The sequence below is a fragment of the Ornithodoros turicata genome, chromosome 5 (assembly GCF_037126465.1).
Source record: "Ornithodoros turicata isolate Travis chromosome 5, ASM3712646v1, whole genome shotgun sequence".
NCBI classification, from domain to species: domain Eukaryota; kingdom Metazoa; phylum Arthropoda; class Arachnida; order Ixodida; family Argasidae; genus Ornithodoros; species Ornithodoros turicata.
This window is the reverse complement of record NC_088205.1, coordinates 16,352,277-16,375,168: the sequence shown is the minus strand read 5'-3', so window position 1 is coordinate 16,375,168 and position 22,892 is coordinate 16,352,277. Positions and strand designations below refer to the sequence as shown.

Sequence of the window (22,892 nt, the reverse complement as noted above, 5' to 3'; positions counted from 1 at the left end):
CTATACAGATATATGTCCTCATATACGTTTCTCAAAAATCGATTTCAGCTGATGCTCCGCTATCGTTAGCTAAACGAAAATAATACGTTTTATCGTGGGTGTTAGGCCTAGTGCACACGGCGGTCACAACGAAATCCTGACAGAAAACGGCACTGTGCCGTATAATTTTGAATTTAGTTACTGAATCTTATGGATACATAAACATTCTTGCCTTTTTTATTCCAAGTATTCATGTAGATTAGTTAAAAAATCGTACCGACGACAGGATGTGTACAAGCAGGTGGTTCTGCCGGCAGCGGTACAACGACGGTAGCAGACGACAATTGCCGGCGTGCATTGCGCAGCCTAAGTGGCGTTCATCAAATCTGCACCCAAATTCCACTTGTTTTGCAGGTCGTGAGAGGTATCCATTTCAATCCGATTCAATCCACTTGCCACCCAAAATGGCGCTGCCGATGTTGGATAGGGAAACAAATAGTGAGGATATGTTGATTGATAGTGCCCCGTATTTCAAGACGTCATTGGTCAGAAAGCTGAAAAGGTGGGTGGAGATTCAGGTATAGGCATGACCCATTCATGGCCAGACTCCCTTTTAATATACGGCTCTGATTACGGACAGTGCCGTGTATGCCAAAGGGAGTCTGGCCATTAGGAGGAGCCTAAAAAAGAGGCTCGACCTGTCAATCAAACTTAGGCGCATTTCATTGGTTACCGTTTTCCATGGGAGCTGCCATGACACCAAATTTTCTCCAAGATGGAGGATTGTGCTTGGAACGGCGAAGCGGAGATTTCGTGACAAAAAATTTTCACGGATTACTTTAATTTCATACTGTGAGTATCAGCTCTGCAGTATCAGTAGTATCAGTACTGCAAAATCAGCTTCAACTTTCGCTCCGCCATCATTATTTACGTGAAAATGGGATGTTTCGTCGCTAACGTTAGGCCTAGTGAAGATCGTGATACCAGGAAAATAGCAAGAAGGACGACCTTTATACGTAGGATTTTGCATTATATAATTGCATTTTATTTATACATACATCTTTGCTCCTTTTTGATTCAATGTACTTACATTACGTGATATAAAACTTCATACCGGCTGTCGTCTGCTACGAAGAAGCGGTTGTACCGCCATCCTGGCCAATCACTTCTGCCAGCAACCATTTCTGCATTTCTGAGCCTTCCCAACATGCCTCTCTCCGTGCAGATGGCGTTGATAAAAGTGGGCGCAAAATCCGTCGTTTTGGTCTGTCACAAGTGATATCCGTTTCAATCCAAATCCATCAATTTTCTCCAAAATGGTAGCGCCCAGTAAATAAGGGTAAGGTATAAGTACTGGATGGATGTAACAATAGACAACGGTATTTCGACCTGTGATTGGCTAGATACTTCAAAAAGTGGGTGGAGCCTCAGGTATAGGCAGGTCCCATTAATGGCCAGACTCCCTTTGGCATACACGGCACTGATTACGGAGTACGTGCAGTGCCGTCTATAGTAAACGTGGACTGATAAATTCACAAACGTGACGTCACCATTAGATAGCCCCTAAGTAATATCTAGTTGATTACTCCACACACAACCACGTTTTCTTAGCCACGGAAACGAGCTACTTACGTCGCATACGCAGCCACTCGTAGTCAGAGATGAGGAAGTCTTTCGACCAAAGGAACTCGCTACCAGTTAAGTTACTGTGAACCTGAAGTTGTGCAGTCTCGTGCACGAAAGTCTTGTTTACCATGTGTAAATAAATAAGTTGTTCCTACCGTTTAATATTACTCTTTGATTGACTCACCACCGGCAACTTGACATCGCCTATTTTTTCTGCCTTCGTATCAAAATATGGAACTAAGTTACTAACGAAGTTACAGGTAATGAAAATTAACTTGAAGTTCCTAAGATAGTTTGGAAAACTAACGAGTTACTCTGAAGTTACTTCCTACCTAATATACACTTTTTAGTGCTTGACCTTTCTATAATTAATTCAGGTCTTGATCTCACAATGGGCGGTGCACGACGTTTTATAAGAGTTTTGATATACGAAAACTATACCAGTATCTGATATGACGAAAGAAGCGTGTGTGGACAGCGTGTGTGGGCAGTGTGTGTGAGTGACTGACTGAGTGTCTTTGTCACTCATTGGTTTTATTGTAGATAGCCATTTGTGTTTTCCTAAGTGATCTGCAGTAGCCGGCTCTCGTAATTAGCGCCTATTTCTCCACTTTTTTCTTTTCTTATCAACTCAACTCAACTCAACGAAAGAAGCCTATCTTTATGTGCTTCTTTAGAAAGAGATTTGACGATTTGATCTCGTAATAAAGTTCTTGAACGGGGCACAAAACAGGCATTGGGAGATTAGGTTCCATGAGTTCTGCTTTACGAACATGTCGTAAAACCGCGGCCAGTTGTAATCCTGCTCTGATGAGCGTTACCTGAGCCTCCCAATGTACGGCCAAAACTGAATTTCTAACGTTCACCGCGTAACAGCAAGGGAGTCGGACGCACCGTGCACGTATACGACCGGTGTGCACGTGGCTGTCGTCTCACTGGGGAGGGGGGACGCAGCTCGCGATGTTTGTAGACATGAATCGAACAAAAGAAACTTGGAACTTTCTCCAAGTTACTTTGACAAAGTTACCTAGAAAAGGAACGAGTTCTTCAACACGTTACTGGAGCTGAAAAGCAAAGAGTTATGTTAAAAGTTACCGAAAAAAAGTAGCTTAGTTACAGTAACGAGTTACCTCCCAACACTGCTCGTAGCCACATGTCTAAGATAGTGTGCGGTGATTGACTGAAGGTGGCGTTTCTGACCCGAATGTTACGAGTATCAGTTCGTTCTTCACTCGTGCGCTTCGAGAGGGCACTGCATACTTACTTTTTTCATCTTTCTTTCACTCACTCCTACATACTATAGCCTCCCTCGTGTTACATTCTTTCGGTGATAAAAGATAAAAGCACTGAAAGGACTATTCATCAGCGTACAAGCTTTCATGCAGTGGAGAGCATTTCATCAGATGCCCGATAAAAGATAAAAACACTGCAACAGCTGCTTGTGTAGCGTGCAAGCTTTCATGTAGTGAACTGGATTTCATCTTTTTAACACTTGTGTCGACCGTACTCGACTCCAAATTTCCACATTCGCCGATTGCCATGCCTTTAGTGCTGAGACATCACAGGCAGCAGCGCCTTCTGTAATATACTTGCATCTCTCAAGCTCGTGCAAAAAACACACGTGCATTTTCCTATGTAACTGGAGTAGATTTTCACGTAACGTATGTCAGCCTATCTGCGTACCGACATGCTGCACTTGCCGCAGGGTAGCTCTCTATGTGTGCGACTATGCGAGCGCTACATGGTGCTGCAAAATGCTTCATAGTGTTACATATCTCAAGGTAGCGTACAGAACCCTAGAGAGCGCTACAGTGCACTACATCACAGTTCTTCATATCGATACATAGTGACACCATACAGGTGCCACCATAATAGTATTAGTACTCGTAGTGTGCTCTATAGTATGAGTCGTATAATAAATTTTCTCAAACAATACTAGGCATTACCCGAATGTAAGTTACAACTCATGTTCAACGTGAATTACTGATTACAAGACAGCACCCGATACTAGATGCCAGGCTACAAGTGGGTTAAAGTAGACGTACCCAATGTGAATTGAATGATGGCAGTTGAAGAAAAGCCAACTGCCATCATTCAACTGCATTTTTTTAAATTCCGTGTGAGCGCCGCGAAGCAACTGTGGCTATGAGCGGCGTACAGATGTGGACAGATGGAGAGAGGACAGCAGGAAGGAGTGAGATACAAGGTGGGTTAGTATGCGACCTGGGCCGGCTTCAGGGGGTACTGTGCCGACAGTCGTCTGGAAAGTATTAGGAAAACCCAGGGAAAACCTCAGATAGCACAGCCCGTTGTAGGATTCGAACCCACCACCTCCCAGTCTTCAGCACGACCCCTTAACCCGCTCAGCCATGCCGCTGGTCAACTGCCATCATTCAACTGAAGTATGCAACTTGTGTTTGTTCTTCTATCCGAGCTGCCTCATTCACTGTACAACGGTATCCAATGTGAGTGGAAGGAAGCCACAGATGCCCACCACTGATTTTCTGAACACTCTAGCCTTGATGTTTTTCTTTCGCTTTTCCACCTTTTTGTTTCTTTCGTGTTACATTTGTACGAAAAGTAAGATACACAGTAGCGGTTTCATTAACAGTCACATACATGTTATGTTAATGAATCGTCAGTCGCGTGACTGTCCAGCGCAGCCCTCCGCAATGCTGCACGAGAAGCCATACATCACATCGCGTGGACAAAGAGGCATATACGGTGCTTACAAAAACACAGTACTTTGTAAAAAAATACGCAGATGTTTCGTTTACAACACAGGAGAAAGATAAACGATACAAATGGCATCTCAACGTAGGAGAGATTTCGTGCCCGTCTGTCATAAGAGAGCAAATATTGTGTCACCTCACGATGGATTCTTTCGCTGGGAAATCAATGTCTACTCTGTCTTTCCTTTCAGAAATAAAATGTTAGTACTCCGTACCACGCACATTTGCATTGGACATTTTGTGGTCCAGGAGGAAAGTTAGGAAATGTATTTTTATGCGACCATCGTACATATTTTGGCACAGCGTAGTCATTATTTATTGACCTATTAGGCATTATGGGTAATAAACGTATTGTTATTGCCATGACGTGATGTTTACGACGCTGCCAGGAATGCAGTAGGGGACTACAGCTACCTCCAACCAATTTAAGGTAATAAACGATAATTTATTTGATGTGCTCGTTATGGAACATTTAGACGAACACAAAGTGGGCTATATTTGTGACACGGCATCCTTTTCGCTGCCGTTGCTCACTTTGCCTGTTGCGCATATCATTTTTTTGTGACGTGTTGTCTGTTCATTGTAACAGGTGCAGGTTGTGGAACATCAGTGCAGTCATTACCGAGAATAAATTACAGAGACGACGCATATTTACTGTCGTGACTTTTCGTGAATCAGTTTCTCAGGAGGCTCCGAGTATTTGTAGAGCATTGTGGCTTTACTGCTAGAAAGTGTGTTGAGAAAGGGTCCACGTGAGGTTCGATTTTAGAATATATCATTACGGCGTATCGCTGTCGGTGCGCCTTTGCTATAATATGCATTGTGTTCCTCTCATCCATGCGCTTACGAAATAAATGAAAATAATTGGGGCTATCCCGGTGCTGATCGCTGACTCTAACGAAGATCCTGCCGGAAAGTCAGTGATCTCATTCCAGCCTTAGCAAGGCACTTAACTTGGCGTTTGCGAGATGCCCGAAGATACAGACTTGTGTTTCTCCTAATTGCTTATAGGTTTAGCTTATTACGCAAGGTAAGCAGGTTCTTTTAATTAAGTTCTTAAGTTTTTTCTGTGACCGCTATATGTGTGGCGGATGTTTAAAAAACGACTTACTCGAAGCACAGTTTTGGGACAAAAGTTTACACCGGGGTGCGGCATTTCTCCCTTGGAGCAGGCAGATAAGCTGAGAGATGGACAGAGTAGCCGGTCACCTGTTTGTTATTCGATCTCTTTTTTGTATTGCTGACTCTATGAGATGAGCAACAGATCGATCTCTTCCTATGATCTAACAAAAAAGATCTTCCCGGAACAGCACCGCAAGCGGTACTGCCCGGACGACCGTTTTGTGGGCCGCGCAATCAAGGACACGGCCCACCCGGGGGCGGACCGCGTTATCAAGGCGCCCCTCTACGGTATATGAGGGACCGGCTCCCATTTGCCTCCCTCCACCGCTTGTTGTACTGTTGACCGATTAGATGAGTCACAAAATTACGCGGATTTGAAGGGAGACCAGAACCTCAAGCAGAGGGCCACTCCAGTTAAGAGATATGCTAGTGCCATATTCAGTAAGCTTTTATTCCAAGCTGTATAAGACCCACTATATTCAGGGTGTCTGCATTAGATAAACCGAAGTGCACTTGTTGTCTACTCACCTGACGAATTTCCGGTGGCGCACGACGGCGTATTTATACGTGCGGAAGCTACAGAAAAATCGTGGAAGCCATACTCAGTTTAAAAAAATAAACAGAGCGACGGAAACATCCGCTTCCGTGGAATAGGGCAACATTGGGGTCTCAGGAGAGTTGTATCTAGGTAACGCTAGGGGAGCTAGCGGCGCAGAAACGGAAACGATGCCCCAGGTTGATGTTCATTTCTAGTATTCCTAGCGGTACCTGCTCACAATTCTCCTGAGACCACCATGTTGCCCAATTCTAATGCACGGAAGCCGATGCTTTCATTTATTTATTTTTTTCCCCGCTGTGTATGGCTTCGATGATTATTCGCACGCATAAATGAACCGTCGTGCGCCACCGGAAGTTTTCAGCTTAGTAGACATCAAGTTACCGTAATTTCACGCATATAAGCCGCAACGCAGATAAGCTGCAGGACCCGTTTTTAGGAACGTTTTGAAAATTTTCGGGCAGATAAGACGACGCGACTGATTTGTGCGACCAAGGAGACCATACAGAAGGCCATAAACCCTGTGGTCCTCACTCCTGGGTCGGCATGGTGTACAACAAAGGAGGTCAGTTCTACACTCTTAAAAATGAACTTCACCGCATAGCATGCTCCTGGCCAACCATCATCTCGAATGATATCGTTAAAGTAAAAGTATCGTTGTCACACTTTTTATTTTGTATTTTATTCTTGATCGAACGCTGTGCAGCAAAGAATATATCTTACCAGTCTCCAGCGTGGTGGCAATGACTTCGTCCGAAGCCGGCCCTGTTCCTGCTCGGTTGTAGGCTTGCACAACGATGCCATACTTCGTGAGACGCTGCAGGTTGGTCAGGTACGTCGTCTCCTGGTTGTTCGAATCGCCACCCGGTCTGACTTCCACCTGCTTAAATTGGAAGCTGTCGTCTGTGTGGGCAACGCGGTATCCAACTTGGTATCCGACGATGGTGCCGTGCTGATGCTCTTTGCTTGGAGGCTGCGTTCGAGAGACCGTGTTGGGCGTTAGAATGACGTTTTGGGTAGTGGGGATACCCTAAGCGGATCGTGTCCTTGTTGGGGGGGCTGCTTTCACGTCAGAAGACGTTAGTACGTTCAGTCCTTTTTCTCTTGCTCTCTCTTTTTTTTTCTTTTTTTTTTAGTGGACGATACGCGGTGCGGATAGTATGTCCGATGCGGGTGGCCTCTGTTACGGTATTCATTGTGATACAGAACCGTTATGGATTTTTGACGTAAGCTATTTAAGTGAAATATACTTTATTTGTAGGTGAGGAGTTGATCCAGGATAGCGAGACACACAATACATTCAGCGGTATGTTGCCAACTCAATATTGCTTGTCAGTATTGATAGACATGCGAAACGAAACCAATGCTCATGAGGGGTATCATGCTAACATGTAACGTCGTCCTGGCATTGCGGAACCCTGTACATAGGGTATGCTTTACCTTTTTCTTCTTTCCCCCTTTGTTTTGCAGGGTTTTCAACGAGTTATGAGTTGCACATAACGCGCCACAAGACACAATAATTCGGAACGCAACGTAAGTAAAAAAAAATCGGCTACAGCCATCGCATGAGCTTTCTATGAGCCGTTACGTAACACAATATAAAGTTTCAGAGTTGCAAGTTTACTGTTGCATACTTCGGAGCCGACACACATATCTATCGTGTACATCAAAGGACATCATGTACGGGATCCATTAACGTACGAGGGCGCCTTCCAAATTATATTTACACGATGCTTTTCTAAGCTGCGTTTCACCTCGTACGTGCCCTTTGTACTAAAAGCTAGGCCTATCGCGTCGACGTGATGCCGCGTCTGCTAAGAAGCAGAGCCGAGCACCATTTCCGATAATGGACGCGGATGTTGGTGGCAGTTATGAATATAGGTACGTCCTGTTTGTTCCATCTAGAAGCAACGTGCTCTGGCTGCAGCATCCAGCTTCACTATACGAGCGGGAGTTGTTAGTACATTAGTGTTAGGATATGCGTGTTGTTTGTACATGTTATTAGTACATTAATGAATCTTGTACGTCGCGCAACGCTACACGTTGCTGTGGGTAGGCTTGTTCGATAAAAAACACGTTTTCGAGTACTGATCCAAAGGATGCGAGATTGAACCAGGCAGTGGACGTCGCCTAATTTAATGGCACGGAACAAGTTGCTCATTCACGTCGCCCCGCGAGGTACGTTAAATACTGGGTGCAGTTGATTAAGATTTCAGCGAACGTTAAAGAATCATCATGTGGGCAGAATTAATCCGCGGTGTAACCACCGTGACGGTGTTCATGATCGTAGTTGTCTCGCGACGTAAAATACAGATATATGATTAGATATGAAATGAACAATAACGTTGAGAAAAGAAGTGAAAAGCCAATAGAGCTGGTGTAATGAACAATATTACTGTAATTGTTGCTGTATATTAATCACACATATTTAATAATGGACCATTTGCGTGTGATGTGGTGCCCTCTCGAATGTCGTCTGCTACTGGCGGAAAACGAATGCACGTGACGAGGCACCGCGGTTTCGGTTTCGTGTCTTTCGTTCCAGCGTACTGCTTGTGTTCACTTTTTGGGTGTCCGTCTTAGGTTTCTAGTCCTGTTTCGGCTGCTTCTCTCTGTGCGAAGTTTGAGTGTCCGTTTGATGCATGCAACATGACCCTGGAGCCCGCCGTGCCATTCTATGTCAGATCAATAAGCCGTGCACCACTGTTTTGAAGAAGATGAGGAAGAAGGCTCTTGCGCTTGTTGAGTGTATTTATTTATTCATTTATTAATAATACCTCAAGGGCCCTTGCGGCCATTACATGAGGGTACATAGTTGGCATACGGAAAAAATGAAGTGATGCACAGCAAACATCAGGAGAACATAAATGTACGTAGATGATTTCGAAATGTGTCTGTATTATCGATGATGGCCAAGGCTTTGGGAAGGTCATTCCAATCTTTGCTGCTGCGGGGGAAGAAAGATTCCAGGAAGTATGACGTGTGGGCGACATACAGCTGTACTTTCATAGGGTGATCGCGACGCCGAGAGATGTGTGAAGCAGGTGAGATGTATGTGCTGCTTATTGGTGGAGAATGTATGAACTTATGAAAAAGACAAAGACGGAAGAATTTACGACGCGATGCAAGTGGTGCCAGGTCGAGGGAACGTTTGAGTGATGTGACGCTAGTGTGAAACGAGTAATCGCTAACAATAAACCGTGCGGCTCTATTCTGAACTGCTTCTAACATGTCACAAAGGTATGCTTGGTGTGGATCACAGATTGAGGCAGCATATTCCAGCTTCCGTCGCACGAGGGTGGTGTAAGCTTGCAGTCGGACAGAAGGAGGAGATAACCTAAGGTTGCGCCTAATGAAGCCAAGGGTTGAATTAGCGGAGCATGTGATATTTTTAATGTGTTCATTCCAAGATAGGTCAGAAGAAAGAGTCACCCCTATGTACTTGTATGACGAAGCCAATATAATGGGGGTGCCGGAGAGGAGGTACATGTTTGATCGAACGGGAGTGCTACGAGAGAAGGGCACGTAACAGCATTTGCCTACGTGAAGCAGAAGTTTCCGTTCAGTGCACCAGGATGAAATGACACTTAGGTCCTCCTGTAGAATGGCAGTGTCTAACGAGGAGTGAAGATGGCGATACAGAACACAATCGTCAGCGAATAGTCGTAAGCGGGAAGATACGCTATTCGGAAGATCATTAATGAAAATGAGGAAAAGCAGAGGACCGAGCACCAAGCCTTGCGGTACGCCCGAAGTGACAGAGCTCGGAACAGACTCCTGCGAGTTTACAAAGCACGACTGCTGTCGATCCTTAAGAAAGTGCGCAATCCACGCGAGCAAGTTGAAAGGCAGGCCAAGACGGGATAATTTATGTAAAAGCCGGGAGCGTGAGACAGTGTCAAAGGCCTTGGAAAAATCTAAGAATACGGCATCGGTTGGTATGCGGTTATCCATGTTACACTTAATGTTATCTATGAAGCAAGCCAACTGTGTCTCGCATGAGTAACCCTTACGAAATCCGTGTTGGAGTGGAAAGAAGTATGAGTTAGATTCGAGAAAAGCAGAAATGTTTGAGTAAATGATGTGCTCCATAATCCTACAGGGCACAGAGGTGAGGGAAATGGGACGGTAATTGAGGGGGTCTTGCTGACTACCTCTTTTATAGACAGGAATGACCCTCGCCAAGCGCCAGTCTTTAGGTACTGTACCGGTAGACAGAGATTGTGAAAAAATGAATGAGCTTCGTGCTTTTAAGCACTTTAGGGTTGATCAAATCGGGCCCTGGCGCAGCAGCTGATTTGAGACTCTCAATGATATTCACAATGCCGGGTACAGAGATCACAAGGTCTGGCATGGATGATGATACGTATTGTTGAAATGTGAGGTATAAGTGTAAAATGTAGGTGAAATGTAAAAAAGGTGAAATGTAAGTGTAGTGCAGCCATTCTGCATTAAAGCTGTTCGCTATCGTTCCTGGATCATTTCCCTACATTATTGGTGCCGAGACCGGGGAAGCGTAGCCTCACTCATTGACGGAAGGATTCCAGGAATGGGAAAATGGTATATAGTACGGTTAGCGTATGGTTCCGGCTGTTTTCAGCTAGAACGAGAGCCGCGCATGCGCTGTGCATTCGCATGCAAATGGTCCATTATTACTGTATATATACAAATAATAATCATTAAATCTGTAAAGCAATAATAATTATTGTACTTGAGAAAGCCTGAAAAACGGGTCTGCTCCAAAGTAGTGTTAATATCCGTGATTCGGATTTCTTCAAACGTATATACGCGTAATATTTTCTTTTCGTAATCCACTGTGCTCATATGGCCTAACATGCTGTTCACACTGGTATGGAGTTGCATACCAGAAGACGCTGATTATTTAACCAGTGTGAAAGCAAACCGATAACATTCCTTCCATGAGGTTATATTACATTAGATTAGATGAAAAAAAGAAAAGCGTAGAGACGTTACCCGCCAGGATACTTTGAGTGACTGTGAGCCTGTAGTATGGACAGTAACCGAAGAGGGAGTTCCGGTCGGCGCTATATAGGAGAGAAGGAGAGGGAGGGGAAAATTTGTAAGTTAACGGATTAATATTAATCACAGGATACCTAATTTCAGTGTACCCTCAGAAAACCACATCAGTACTTTGTCTCTAGACCGACCGCTGTGGCGTCGCTCATGATCTCAGTTGTCTCGCGACGTAAACCCCCAATTCTTGTAATTATTATACTTTGTCTCTACACTGCTTGCAAAACATGAGAAGCATAATACCACATGCTATTGGATCTGCAAAATATTTCTTTAGTTTCATTTTTTTACATAGAGTTGTTTTACGTGTTTCCGATAGTTTATGTGGCTGATGCTCAGGAAATTTCAACGTTTTTGAAATTCGCTCGAGAAATTACAAAATTCAACGGTTTGGTGTGGGATTTAAATTAATTAATTATCAATTATTAAAATAAACTAAACTCCAACAACGTATTTTTTTTGCGTGCAAGACCTCGCGCACATATCCAACGGAGAGGGCTCCCAGTTGTTTAATTAGTTTTAACAGGCCTAACTACGATAGAGCGATTTAATGGCAAGTTTGAATTTAATAGATTACGGAATAAAGAACAGTCTGCCAATGTTCTCACCTTCTTCCATAGTTGTCACTAGACTGGCGTTGCTCGGAGCCCCGGGTCCCAGGGCGTTTTCCGCAACGATTCTCAGTGCGTATTTTGTAACTGGTTGGAGTCCACGCACAGTAGCGGTCACGTCGGTTCCTGGAATAACCATCTGCGACACAGGTCCGGACCACGACTCTGAAACACACAATTGGGAACCATTAACACATAATTCGCTGCAATCGACGTAGTTTAGTGTCGTTTATAGCTGAACGGGAAATGTCAGGGGAGTTCTTATCGTACGGGTTTCTCCAGGGCACCAATGTGCGTTTATTATGTGGTAGATTCGCTATCGATGCACGTTAAATATATTGTACTGCTAGGAAGTCGACTAACAAGGATAGGTTACAAAAAACGACGAGAAAAGAGGAAGATAAAAGTGCGCGGAACAGCAGTCGAAGAGGAGTGGCGCTTGTTGCTTAACATATAAATAGTAACAACTTCCTTTTCATATTTACGAGGCCACGCTTCTGAAGAACAGCAAGCGTACTGACGGTTTTCTATATGGGTTTATTTGCTATATATATTTTTTTTTCGAGCACTCACATTTTATCAGCGAATTAATAAGCTCATTCGATTAAATAGTAATGAACAAACATTTGTAAAGCACTTCTATTCGTGAAAACATCGTGTAGGTGTCCTTTTTTTTTTCTTTTTTAACACTGTTACTTTTGTTGTAAGCAGAAAATAACGAGAAAGCTCGCTAAAGGAAACCGCTACTTATTTATGCAGGACGTAATTTTCTATCAGTAACACAGAATGAAATCGGATCACTGTTAACCCAACTTTCTGCTTTAACGTGGTTAATTAATGTGCGTTTTGTTAAACTGCTTGTGAAGTCACGATGGTCTTCTGATAAGCGTAGACGAGCATCTCGCAGTCAACAACATCGTGATCAGGCAGCGAAACAGCACCTGCATGCAGGGTCCACCGCTAGAGGGAATGACAGCGTGCTTTCACGCTGCTTTTGCTGTGCGTGCTCTTATCAGTCTTATCTCCGGGCCGTACTGCAGCCATTCGTTGTGTGTAGCGTGCCGTGTGTTGGCCCGAGTATGTCTAGGGACCATGTCTGGAACGTTTTTATGAGTGAATATGGTGATCTTCTTTCAACAGTTCGGATATTGTTAGTTGGTGTGAATGTGTTTGCGTGTGCTTAAATATGAACGAATATCGAGGCCCTCACAGGGTTTAGGACGGTATTTCTCAGTGTGCTCTAACCGCAGTAAGTGAGCTTTCTAATGTATACTTTAATGGCGTTGGGGTGGGAATATCCAGTTAACCGTGCTTTTTCTTCTTGTTTTTTTTTATCGCAAGCGTTTTATGTATTTCGTCTCTTCAGTGTTCACCCATATCTTTTAGCGCTTCCAATGAACTCTAACCGTAAGAGACAGAATCACATGTTTAGGCGGGACCTGCACTTGCTGCTGCTTCGATTGACAAGCATCTCGGGCAGCGTGCTGAAAACATGGTATCGGTTGAAAGCGATTTCCCACGTGCTTGACAATGGGATCGGTTGTCGAGAGGGGTTGTTTAGCTTTGTAGCGGTAACCTTCATACTAACGTGAGGAAGCGTTCATTGATTCTTTGGTTGCGTTGATTGTTAGGCAGAAGGGAAACCGGAATGTATTCACAGTGACAGCATGGCAGCGAAAGCTCCGGCTATAAATTATGTTATAAAGACTGGTTTAGAGTACGACATAGTCTTCGCCTATCGCCGCCCGCGTTTCGCGCCGACAGCTAGCGTTCGCTACGCCACGTTTCGTCATCCTACCGGGATCATAGTCTGACGCGATTCGGCGCAGCGCAACGAAAACACTACCGGCTATTTTCACATTCTGTAGTGGGAAAGCAGTCATATCTGGCAACTGTACCCACGTGCTGTAATCCGACAAATGACAATCCGTGTTCCCATCGTTGGCACAGTTATGTTTGTACTACTTTGTAGATATAGAGCGTTGCTCTACTCCCCTGACGGCGGCTGACGTATCGCGCGTTGCCGCCGCGCCGCGCTTCGCCGAGTGTCGTCTAACTATGAACTCACCGTCGGCGGCTCGCGATGCGCGACGGTGCGCTGCGCATCGTTACGCCCCGCTCCTTCGGACTCTAAACCAGCCTTAAATTATTGCCTGCGAATTTAATCAGAATATTCAGCACTGTGACTCTGAGCATTATAAAAAAAAAAAAAAAAAAACATTTGACAGCATGTTTTTAAATTGGTTGGGACTGTCCCTTTAAGCGTTGATTTCGTACGACAGAATTACTCGTCCGTGTGGTTTACGTTTTCTTTTTTTAAACTGATAACACGCTGAGCCAAAGAAGTTGATGATGATGATGATTGAAAGAAAAAAATGGGGATTGTAGCCCTCATCATGAGGGCCGGCTACCCCAGATCACCTAAGGAAAGGAATGCCAGACACGTCCACCCACACCTACTGGAGATGTCGCGAAGCGGCGACGAACGCCACAGACAGGGTCATAGCCCGTCTAACAGCTTGGTGTCCCTTAAAAACTGTGTAACGGCTCGCAAAGCTGGCAGTTGAGTGCTCCATGGCCATAGGCCCAGCACCTTCTGCACTCCGAAGGGTCGATTGTCAACCCGGCCTAAGGCGGCTACAAGTCTGTCACGACACTCAGAGTATCTTGGGCACATAACTATAATATGTTCGACGTCTTCGACTGAGCCACAGACTGGACAATTAAGAGAGTCCGCCTTCCCAAGCCTGTACAGGAGTCGTGCACACTATGGTACATTGAGCCAGAGCCTGTGAAACAATGACGTAAGCTGCCGTGGCATGGATGTTGGGAGGACCAGGGCTAGTTCGGGGTCAACCCGGTGCAGAAGGGAAGATCCAGCCTCGCCACAAAACCATTGATCTTTTGACAGCTTATGGCTCAGAGATTTTAAGGCACTCTTGGCGTCCGCCTTCGTGAAGTAAACACTGCGGAATGTACTATTTCCATGTGCTTTCCCGGCGTTGTGATCGGCCGCATCATGTCCGGTGATCCCACAGTGGCCAGGTATCCAACGGAAAATCACGTCATGACCAGCGATCACTGCTTTTTGGTGCGCTACTAGCATGTCATTCAGTACAGGAGCTGAGAGGTGGTGTGTACCCGGTGTCATAACGGTCTGTAAAGCGGCTTTAGAATCACAGAAAATCACCCATTTTCCCTAAGAAGGCGCGCACGAGATATGCTCTATGGCTAGAAGAAGAACGTGTAGCTCTGCTGCCGTCGATGAAGTACGATGCGATAGTCGACCACTGCGCGCAGTATTCGACGCTGGTAGAACGAAGGCACAGGCGGATCCTGTAGATATTGTGGAACCATCCGCATATACCACCATGCGATCATCCAGACGTTGGATCAGTTCCAAGCTCAGCTGTCGCTGCATGGAAGGAGGTGAGGACTTCTTCGACGACAGGCCTGGAACTTCTGTATTGACTCTGAGAGGCACAACACCCCACCATGGCAAAGGCGATGCTGGAATGCGTTTATATGATTGTAAGATGCCTCCGTATGGCAGAATGGCCTGGTGAAAAGTGGAATTATCTCTCTTATTAATTGCTTCAACAAGGTGGTGCCGACGATGACGCGTTGACAGTCGGATGAAGTGACGAAGTGATTCCTGAACTCTTAGAGCTGGTACCGGAGGTTCCTTCGCTTCTGCAACTGTGAGCTGGTTAGAAGCTGACCGATGAACCCCCAAGCACACTTTTAGGCTCCTTGCAACCACACTCTCGAGGATAGATTCTGAGGTGGGACACAGGCTCTGTAGAAGTGGCAGGGAGTACGCCAACATCTGACGAATTAGTGAATGATACAGACCGAGCATAGCCGTCGGAGACGCTCCCCATCGACTGCCTGCGATGTAGCGCATGACATTAACGACGGATGTAGCTTTCTCCTTTATGCGTTGAACTTCGGCTGACCAGGACAGAGATCTGTCCACGATGACTCCAAGGAACCTGTGATGTGTTACTCTTCGGAGTTGTTGACCATTGACTTGAAGCTGAAAGTTCGGTAAACGTTTCCTCGTGAACGGCATCACTACTGTTTTTTCTAACGACACCTCCATGCCCCGTTGAGACAAGAAGATGGTAACCTTGTCTAGTGCCTCCTGAAGACGTGTACGAAGCGCTGTCCACTGTTTCCCGGAAGACCACAGACATAAGTCATCGCCATACATACTCAGACGTACACCTCGTGGTAACAGGGACGGGAGTGTCGCCAGTAGGGCATTAAAAAGCATGGGACTGAGTACTGCTCCCTGCGGCACTCCTGCGGTCGGTCACTGAGTGTTTCTGTGTATCCCCGGTGCTGGTCATGAACACCGCCCGGCCACTTAAATAGTTAGCAATCCACCTCAGCGCTCGCCCCCTTATGCCGAGGGAATAGAGGCCATGCAGAACATGAGGGTGACTTGCAGTGTCATACGCCCTTTTGATGTCAAGGAACACAGCTGCAGTCAATCGTCCACCCAATCGCTCCTGTTCAACTGTTGATACTAGGTCCAGCACGCAATCCATTGTACACCTTCCTCTTCGGAACCCCGCCATCTCTTTCGGCAGACGATTGCGCGATTCCAAATACCACTCAATCCGAGATAGGATAATACGTTCCATAATCTTGCACAAGCAGCTTGTCAAGCTTATTGGGCGAAACGAGTCTATTTGACTTGGTGCTTTCCCCGGCTTCAGAATAGGTATTGCTCGCGATACCTTCCAGCCCTCAGAGATAGTTCCCTTTTGCCATTGGTCATTCATCAACCGAAGCAATACATTCCGAGCCACATGGCCAAGATGCATTATCATTGCCATTATCAAGATGCCAAAGAAGTGAATGGGACTATTCATACATGCGTCGTATACTAGCCTCACTCTGCACATTTTTCATCATGCTCTGAAGTTTAACGGAACGCAATCATCGCGAACGGCAGTCGCCGCCAACACTATAACGCGCACCAGTGGCATGGCCGAGCGGGTTAAGGTGTCCCGCTAGTTGGTGGTAGCCAGGGTCGTGCTGAAGATTGGGAGGTGATGGGTTCGAATCCTACCACCGGATGTGCTGTCTGAGGTTTACCCTGGGTTTTCGGATGGCTTTCCAGACGTATGTCGGCACAGTTCCTTCTGAAGTCGACCCAGGACGCATACTAACCCCCCTGTCCCCCACTCCTTCCTACTGTCCTCTCTCCATCTGTCCACGCCCGTACGCCGCTCATAGCGACAGTTGCTTCGCGGCGCTAACACTGACTTAAAAAAAAAAACTATAACCCGCATTGCCGACTCCCGCAGCAGGAAACGAAACGGACGACCTTCTAAAAGGTGCGTCCTCACTATGCCGGTCTGCAAAACCGATCAGCTGTCCCCGATGTGCTTTGTCTATGGTTCGCAGCTGAGGTGCGTCGCACACTTCACCTGGAAAGACTCCATTTTCTTAGCCAGCGTGCTCGAGCCGTGCGCCGACATTTTCCCCGTATCTTTCGCTTAGGCGAAAGCGCGGAGGCAGCGAAACAGTTCTTCAAAGCACGGGGAAGAAAGAAAAAAAAAGTCTTAATCATACGGCGTGATGATAACGTGGCACTCTCTTTGTTAGGAGGAAGAAACGGATAAATGCGTTTTGCCCATATCTGCATACGCAGAGGAGACGCTCGGAAAGCCCCTGCTTTCATTTGCCGACTTGTTTTAGCAGGCAGATGGAACTAGATATATCGCTATGTTTACACCTACGACAGAAGTGCTAACGTAGGCGTTGCGTATTTGCGTTTGATACCGTGAGGAACTTATGTGTTTATACGTGGTTGGTTTGTTTGTTGGTTGGTGGCGGGGTTATTGATCCTTTCCGAAAGGCGAGAGAACGTCTATATTTACTCCATAATATGGTGCACACGGGTTTCCATCTACTGAAAAGTATCGGTGATGATGTCGATTATGTGAGTTCTAATGGCGCGGCTAAGTTTTTGAATCGAGAAATGTTAGTTGTTGTTGAACGTCTAAATGTGCACGTGCCGTTACGATGGGAAGCTTTACAAAATAAAGGACACTTTCTGTATGCGCTACAACATTTAGTTCATCTGTCAATGTTAATACGACACTGTTAATAGTCTATGATAATAGACTAATTATATATATCATATTAATAGACTAACTATAAAATTTACTAATATAAATTTAACAATAGACTATTAATATATTAATAGACTAAATATAGACTATTAACATAACAGTCTATACGACAGTATGTCGTATAAACTGTCGTATTCAGTAAATTTCGCTAATAGAGTTACATGCTCGTATACGGTCTCATATCTATGCTGAGCGAAAGTACGCTACGTAAATCAACGAAGCTCTGACGACCAATTTGCACGAAAATTTAAAAAACAAAAATGGGGAAGTCGTTGAAACAAATTCCACAAGGACAGCCGTCGTCCTATGATTACAGAGACAGGGCAAGGTGTTCCATGATTATCCCATGGTAATTGGAAGGTGTCCTTGCAGAGGTGATTATGAAGTACGTGAGGAGAAGGAGTTGTGAACAGAACGAGCAGCTCAACGTAATGGTATCTTCCGAGTATATTTTTCTCTTGTGTATCTCGTAAGGTGAAGTACCCACCCCTCGGCAGAAAGCGACTGCGGGGTCACGTCGTCGCAAGGCTAATTACTACGTGAAAAACGGGAAATTTTGAAAAGAAATGTAATATGTGTGCTGTTAATACGAGGTTTTCGTGCTGGGTTATAAAAAGTACGGTAGCTAAGCATGACGTCCTCCGTGTAGCAGTTTGCAATTTAAACTCAGTCAAGAGACGAGACTTTGTAATTAGCAAATTAACATTAAGCTAGATGTAAAAAAAGGATGGAAAGAAACAGGAATAATAAATAGAAAGAAACAGGAGAGCTAGAAGTTCCGAGTGACAACATGAATGCTAAGAAATAACACGCTGGATGACAGGTACAGCTTGAGACGAAAGTTCGCGGAACACGGCACTGTCGCATTTCTTCATAAGAGCGGACCCCTGCTAGATATCAGGAAGTGATCGAATAAGAAACTGGTGGCCGGCTAGGCTACTCAGTCTCAGTCATCTCTCAGTATATATGTCCGCTCCTCTTTGCTGGTAGGTTGTCACTTCAATGGAGGAAAGCTTCACCGCGGTGTTCCGTAAACTTTTTGTCCAAAGCTGTACCTCTTTGGTATAACCTTTGCAGCAACGCAGCATGAAGAGTGGGTACTCGTGCGATTGAATTTATCCACGAACATGGGCAGATTCAGGTATGAAACAGTATCTGTCTCTTTCGTTACATATATACGGTAGATAAAGATAGAAGCTTCAGCTTAGCAGCAACAGGGCTCCAGCGTGAACCTTCTTCTCTATTCACCATTCTTCTTCATTCACCATCTTCTCTCCCTCAAGCAATGGGATAGGGTGCCGCCTCAGCGGCGAAACATCCCACTACATCGTCATTACTTATTTGTTGTTGTTGTTGTTGCTCAGGCTGTGAGAGCATCCGATATTTCGAACAGAAGACACTGTTCACTGTATTAATGCCTCAGCACTAGAAAGTTCATTGTGCGAAAAAAGGCGCCGTCTGTTCTAATGTAAGACTGCGTTCCTAGCAGTGTGTCAGTATACAAGAGGAAATATACGGGGTGTTTTTTTTTATTCGTTGCATAATGTTTATACAAAAAAAAAAAAAAAAAAAAAAACTAGCGGACCAAAATAGGTGCCGTTTTCGCAGTTGAGTTATATGGCCAGGCGAACGTTCTCCCGAAGAAAGTATGTCACTACAAGATTACTAATTACCGAAAATTCATTAATGGACTCTTTAATCAGGGGATTTCGCGCGCCCAAAAAAGAGAGAGATAACTGAACGGGTGATATTCCTCCTTGAAAGCCTTTCCATGTTTAAAAAAACTCTTAAGGGTGGATTACATGCGAAGAACTTATACGACGAACTTCACCCGGGGCAGGACAAAGTGCGGCAGCACGACGCGGAATGTTCGCTGGCTGCGTTACATGGAGCGAAGAAGCAGCGGATGCCGCTGCGCGTTCGTTGCGGGGTTCTCAGTGTGTGCAGACAAGAGAAACACGTTGTGGTCAAAGATTAAACGAACAAGCAAGCTTTGTAGACTATTATTCCTGCTTTCTAATAATCAAACTACGCTATAAAAGTGTTATAACCTTCATTAAAAACAATTTTTAGTCTTTAGGTAGAGCGTGGTCCGTCTACACTGCGCGGGGAGAAAGTCGTAGGAGAAAGAGCCGCTGCCCAGATTGATATGGGGGTCCTCTGGCGCCTTCTCGAACTATTGCTGACGAAGTGGAGAGAACTTGCGAAAAAAGAGGAAAGGAAAAGGAAGTTCGGGGTGCATCCCATATGGCAGGCAATAGAAAATTCTAGACGCGCCGCTTTTGATGTCATTGCTGGTGCTTGGCCTGGCACAACGGGTGAACAGCGCGAAGACGATGACGACTACGTACGGCGAGCAGAAGACGGAAGTCCTGACCAGTATTGAGCTCTAATTGGCTGTTTCCCCGGCGCTTGCAGCTGGCCGCTTCCGGGAGCGTCGGACGCCGAGCGAAATTTTATGGCCTGATTAGGTCGACTGCCGGCGGCATATTTTTGACGCCGGCGCCACGCCGGCCCCGCCGGGCGAAGTTCGCCGACTGTTCGTCGCATATTCGCTCCATGTAACCCGCTCTTTAAACGCGCACGTGCGTTGAAATATCCACAAATCTGAATTTCGCCATAGAAATGAACAACAACAATAACAAATAAATCGTGACCATCCAATTGAGCTGAAACAGGAACTACGCGCTTTTCGAGCGACAGGCAATCCACGTGTACAGGACCACGTGCTTTGTAGCGATGGAGCTGATTGGTGTATTCTCTGCGAGATCGACCTTTGTGGGACACTGTCACCATTCTAGTGTGGATAACACCTGGGCCGATGTTCGGAGTTGATGGTTCTTTTCCGCAATTCTTGTGTATATTCACCGGAAGATCACTTGTGCCACGATGGTACGAAACTGTTCCGTTCCCCAATGCTCCACCTGCTGCACTGAACGCGGAATAAACGTGTAAAAGCAGACTACGCGTCCACACTGCAGTAGTTCTCCGTTATCTGCAGCGCGCCGACACCGTTCGATCTCGGAGCGAATAGGAGCTAATCTGTTTGCCTGATAGACCGCTCTCCCACCCAGAGGAGGCGAAGGTCGCTTCATTTCTGCGCTCGAAAACTGCGTAGTTCGTGTTTCGGCTCACCTGCATAGCGGAATTCAGTGATGGATATTTCAACACAGGTGCTGTTTAAACATGGAATGGCTTTCAACGAGGAATATCTCTCGTTCTGCTACATCGCTTTTTGCGCGAAATCCCCTAAATAAAAAGTTAATTAATGAATTTTAGTTAATTAGTGATCTTTTAGTTACGTACTTTCTTCGAAAGAATGTTCGCCAGGTCATATAATATAAATCAACTGCAAAAACAGCATCTATTTTGCTATGTTGGTTTTTTTAGAAGAAATTCTGTAATGAATAAAAAAGAAGTATCCTGTACAGTAGATATAGGTACTATATCAGAGTATAACAACAACAACAATAAATGAAGAGGTGATGATGACATGGGATGTTTCCCCGTGGTAGCCACAGGACCCTACTCCACTTCACAGTGGTTAATATGAGAGTATGAATTATGGTGAGAGTGAAGCGACGACAGGTCGGAGTTCTGTTCTGTTCTGTGCGAACGCCGGGTACTTCGATGTCAACTTCTCCTCCACCACAGACCATTCAGCCTGTCCAAAGTACTTGGCCCATGGAGCTCCCCTGCGCATCAGTGCCGGGCTCTTCGCTCCCTTTTTGCTTTCATCGTTTGACTCCTCGAAGAGCTCTTATCAGAGTATAAGACATGTGTAATAGGTGATAGTCGTGTATGATTAGTTAGTAGTAGCGATAGCTCATTTTAATTAATAGTAATTAGCATTAAGGAAAATTAAAGATTGAATTGATTACTTGCAAACTGAAAGATTTTCAATGAATTGAAGTTAATTGACTGTGAATTAAATTTGAACTAATATGAAGTAAATTGAACTGTATGTGAATTAGGCGCGAGACGTCCTAAAGAGATAGCCTAATGCTGGGCATTTAACTCGCATGACACACACACACACACACACACATACATTGGATGATGATCGCTCCCCCAAATTTGTTTTCCACTGGATACTAGCTTCGCTTTTTGCGATGTTTCCGCTTACTGAACGAAGACGAGGATGCCTCTAGCATGATGGCAGGGTACAAGTGGCTCAGGCATGTCGTGGTCCGCGGTCGACGTTCGATGGGCACCGTGTTCTGAGAACTGTGGTGTTGCTCATGGCCATGTCTCGCGGCGTAAAATTGCCATTATAATATTGTTGCTACCTGTCTCTTGGTCCAATAGCCGCTGCGAGACGGGATGAATCACATCACTGAGGCGCAGTTTACGTTCGCATCGGTGCTAGGTCCCGGTAGCATGCAACACCATCACCTACTACTTTTCTTCGTGGAATTTCTAAGGGACCCTGGCCTCGTATATCCTCTGTAATTGAGCTGGCCTCATGTTGTGACCTTTCTGCCTTTGTGCGCTGATATTACCTGGCCATGAGGGCTTCCTGTTCATACCGACGACAAGGACGTAAATATCATGTTTCAGGCTCAGAACGTCCTATCGGTGAAAGTCGCTGAGAAGGTTAGCCAGCTGTAGGACTCGAACCCACATCTTCTGCATTACCGGTCCAGGGCTGTACCAATTGAGCTAAGCTAACACGCATCCCCAGCGACTTTCGGGGTGCGTCATCTGAAGGGACAAACCAGACACTCACTCTCACTCATTCTCCTTTCACTCTTACATTTTTGCTCACTCATACACGCATTCATACGACGGGATCGACGCAAGCGGCACCTGTTGAACAAGAGAGAACTGATGTTCTGAGGCTGGAACAACATAGAAAGGACAAATACAAACAAAGCCTCAAATTGCCTAAGAAATTAACGATGAAAGATGAAAGTCGCTGAGAAGGTTAGCCAGCTGTAGGACTCGAACCCACATCTTCTGCATTACCATCTTCTGCATTCTATCACCTTCTGCATTTTCTACCATCTTCTGCATTCATCGTTAATTTCTTAGGCAATTTGAGGCTTTGTTTGTATTTGTCCCTTCTATGTTGTTCCAG

General features: G+C 45.3%; 1 protein-coding gene across 2 annotated transcripts in view; it reads right to left on the bottom strand.

Moving 5' to 3' along the window:
• LOC135394113 (cell adhesion molecule Dscam2-like) overlaps positions 1-22,892 on the bottom strand; it is a 311,175-nt gene that overhangs the window by 22,199 nt on the left and 266,084 nt on the right. For both annotated transcript variants that reach the window (XM_064624628.1, XM_064624629.1), the window contains exons 16-18: positions 11,658-11,825; positions 10,990-11,060; positions 6,739-6,988 (exon numbers count right to left, since the gene is read on the bottom strand). In XM_064624628.1, the coding sequence (XP_064480698.1) occupies positions 6,739-6,988; positions 10,990-11,060; positions 11,658-11,825 (489 nt within the window). The remainder of the gene's footprint in view (positions 1-6,738; positions 6,989-10,989; positions 11,061-11,657; positions 11,826-22,892) is intronic.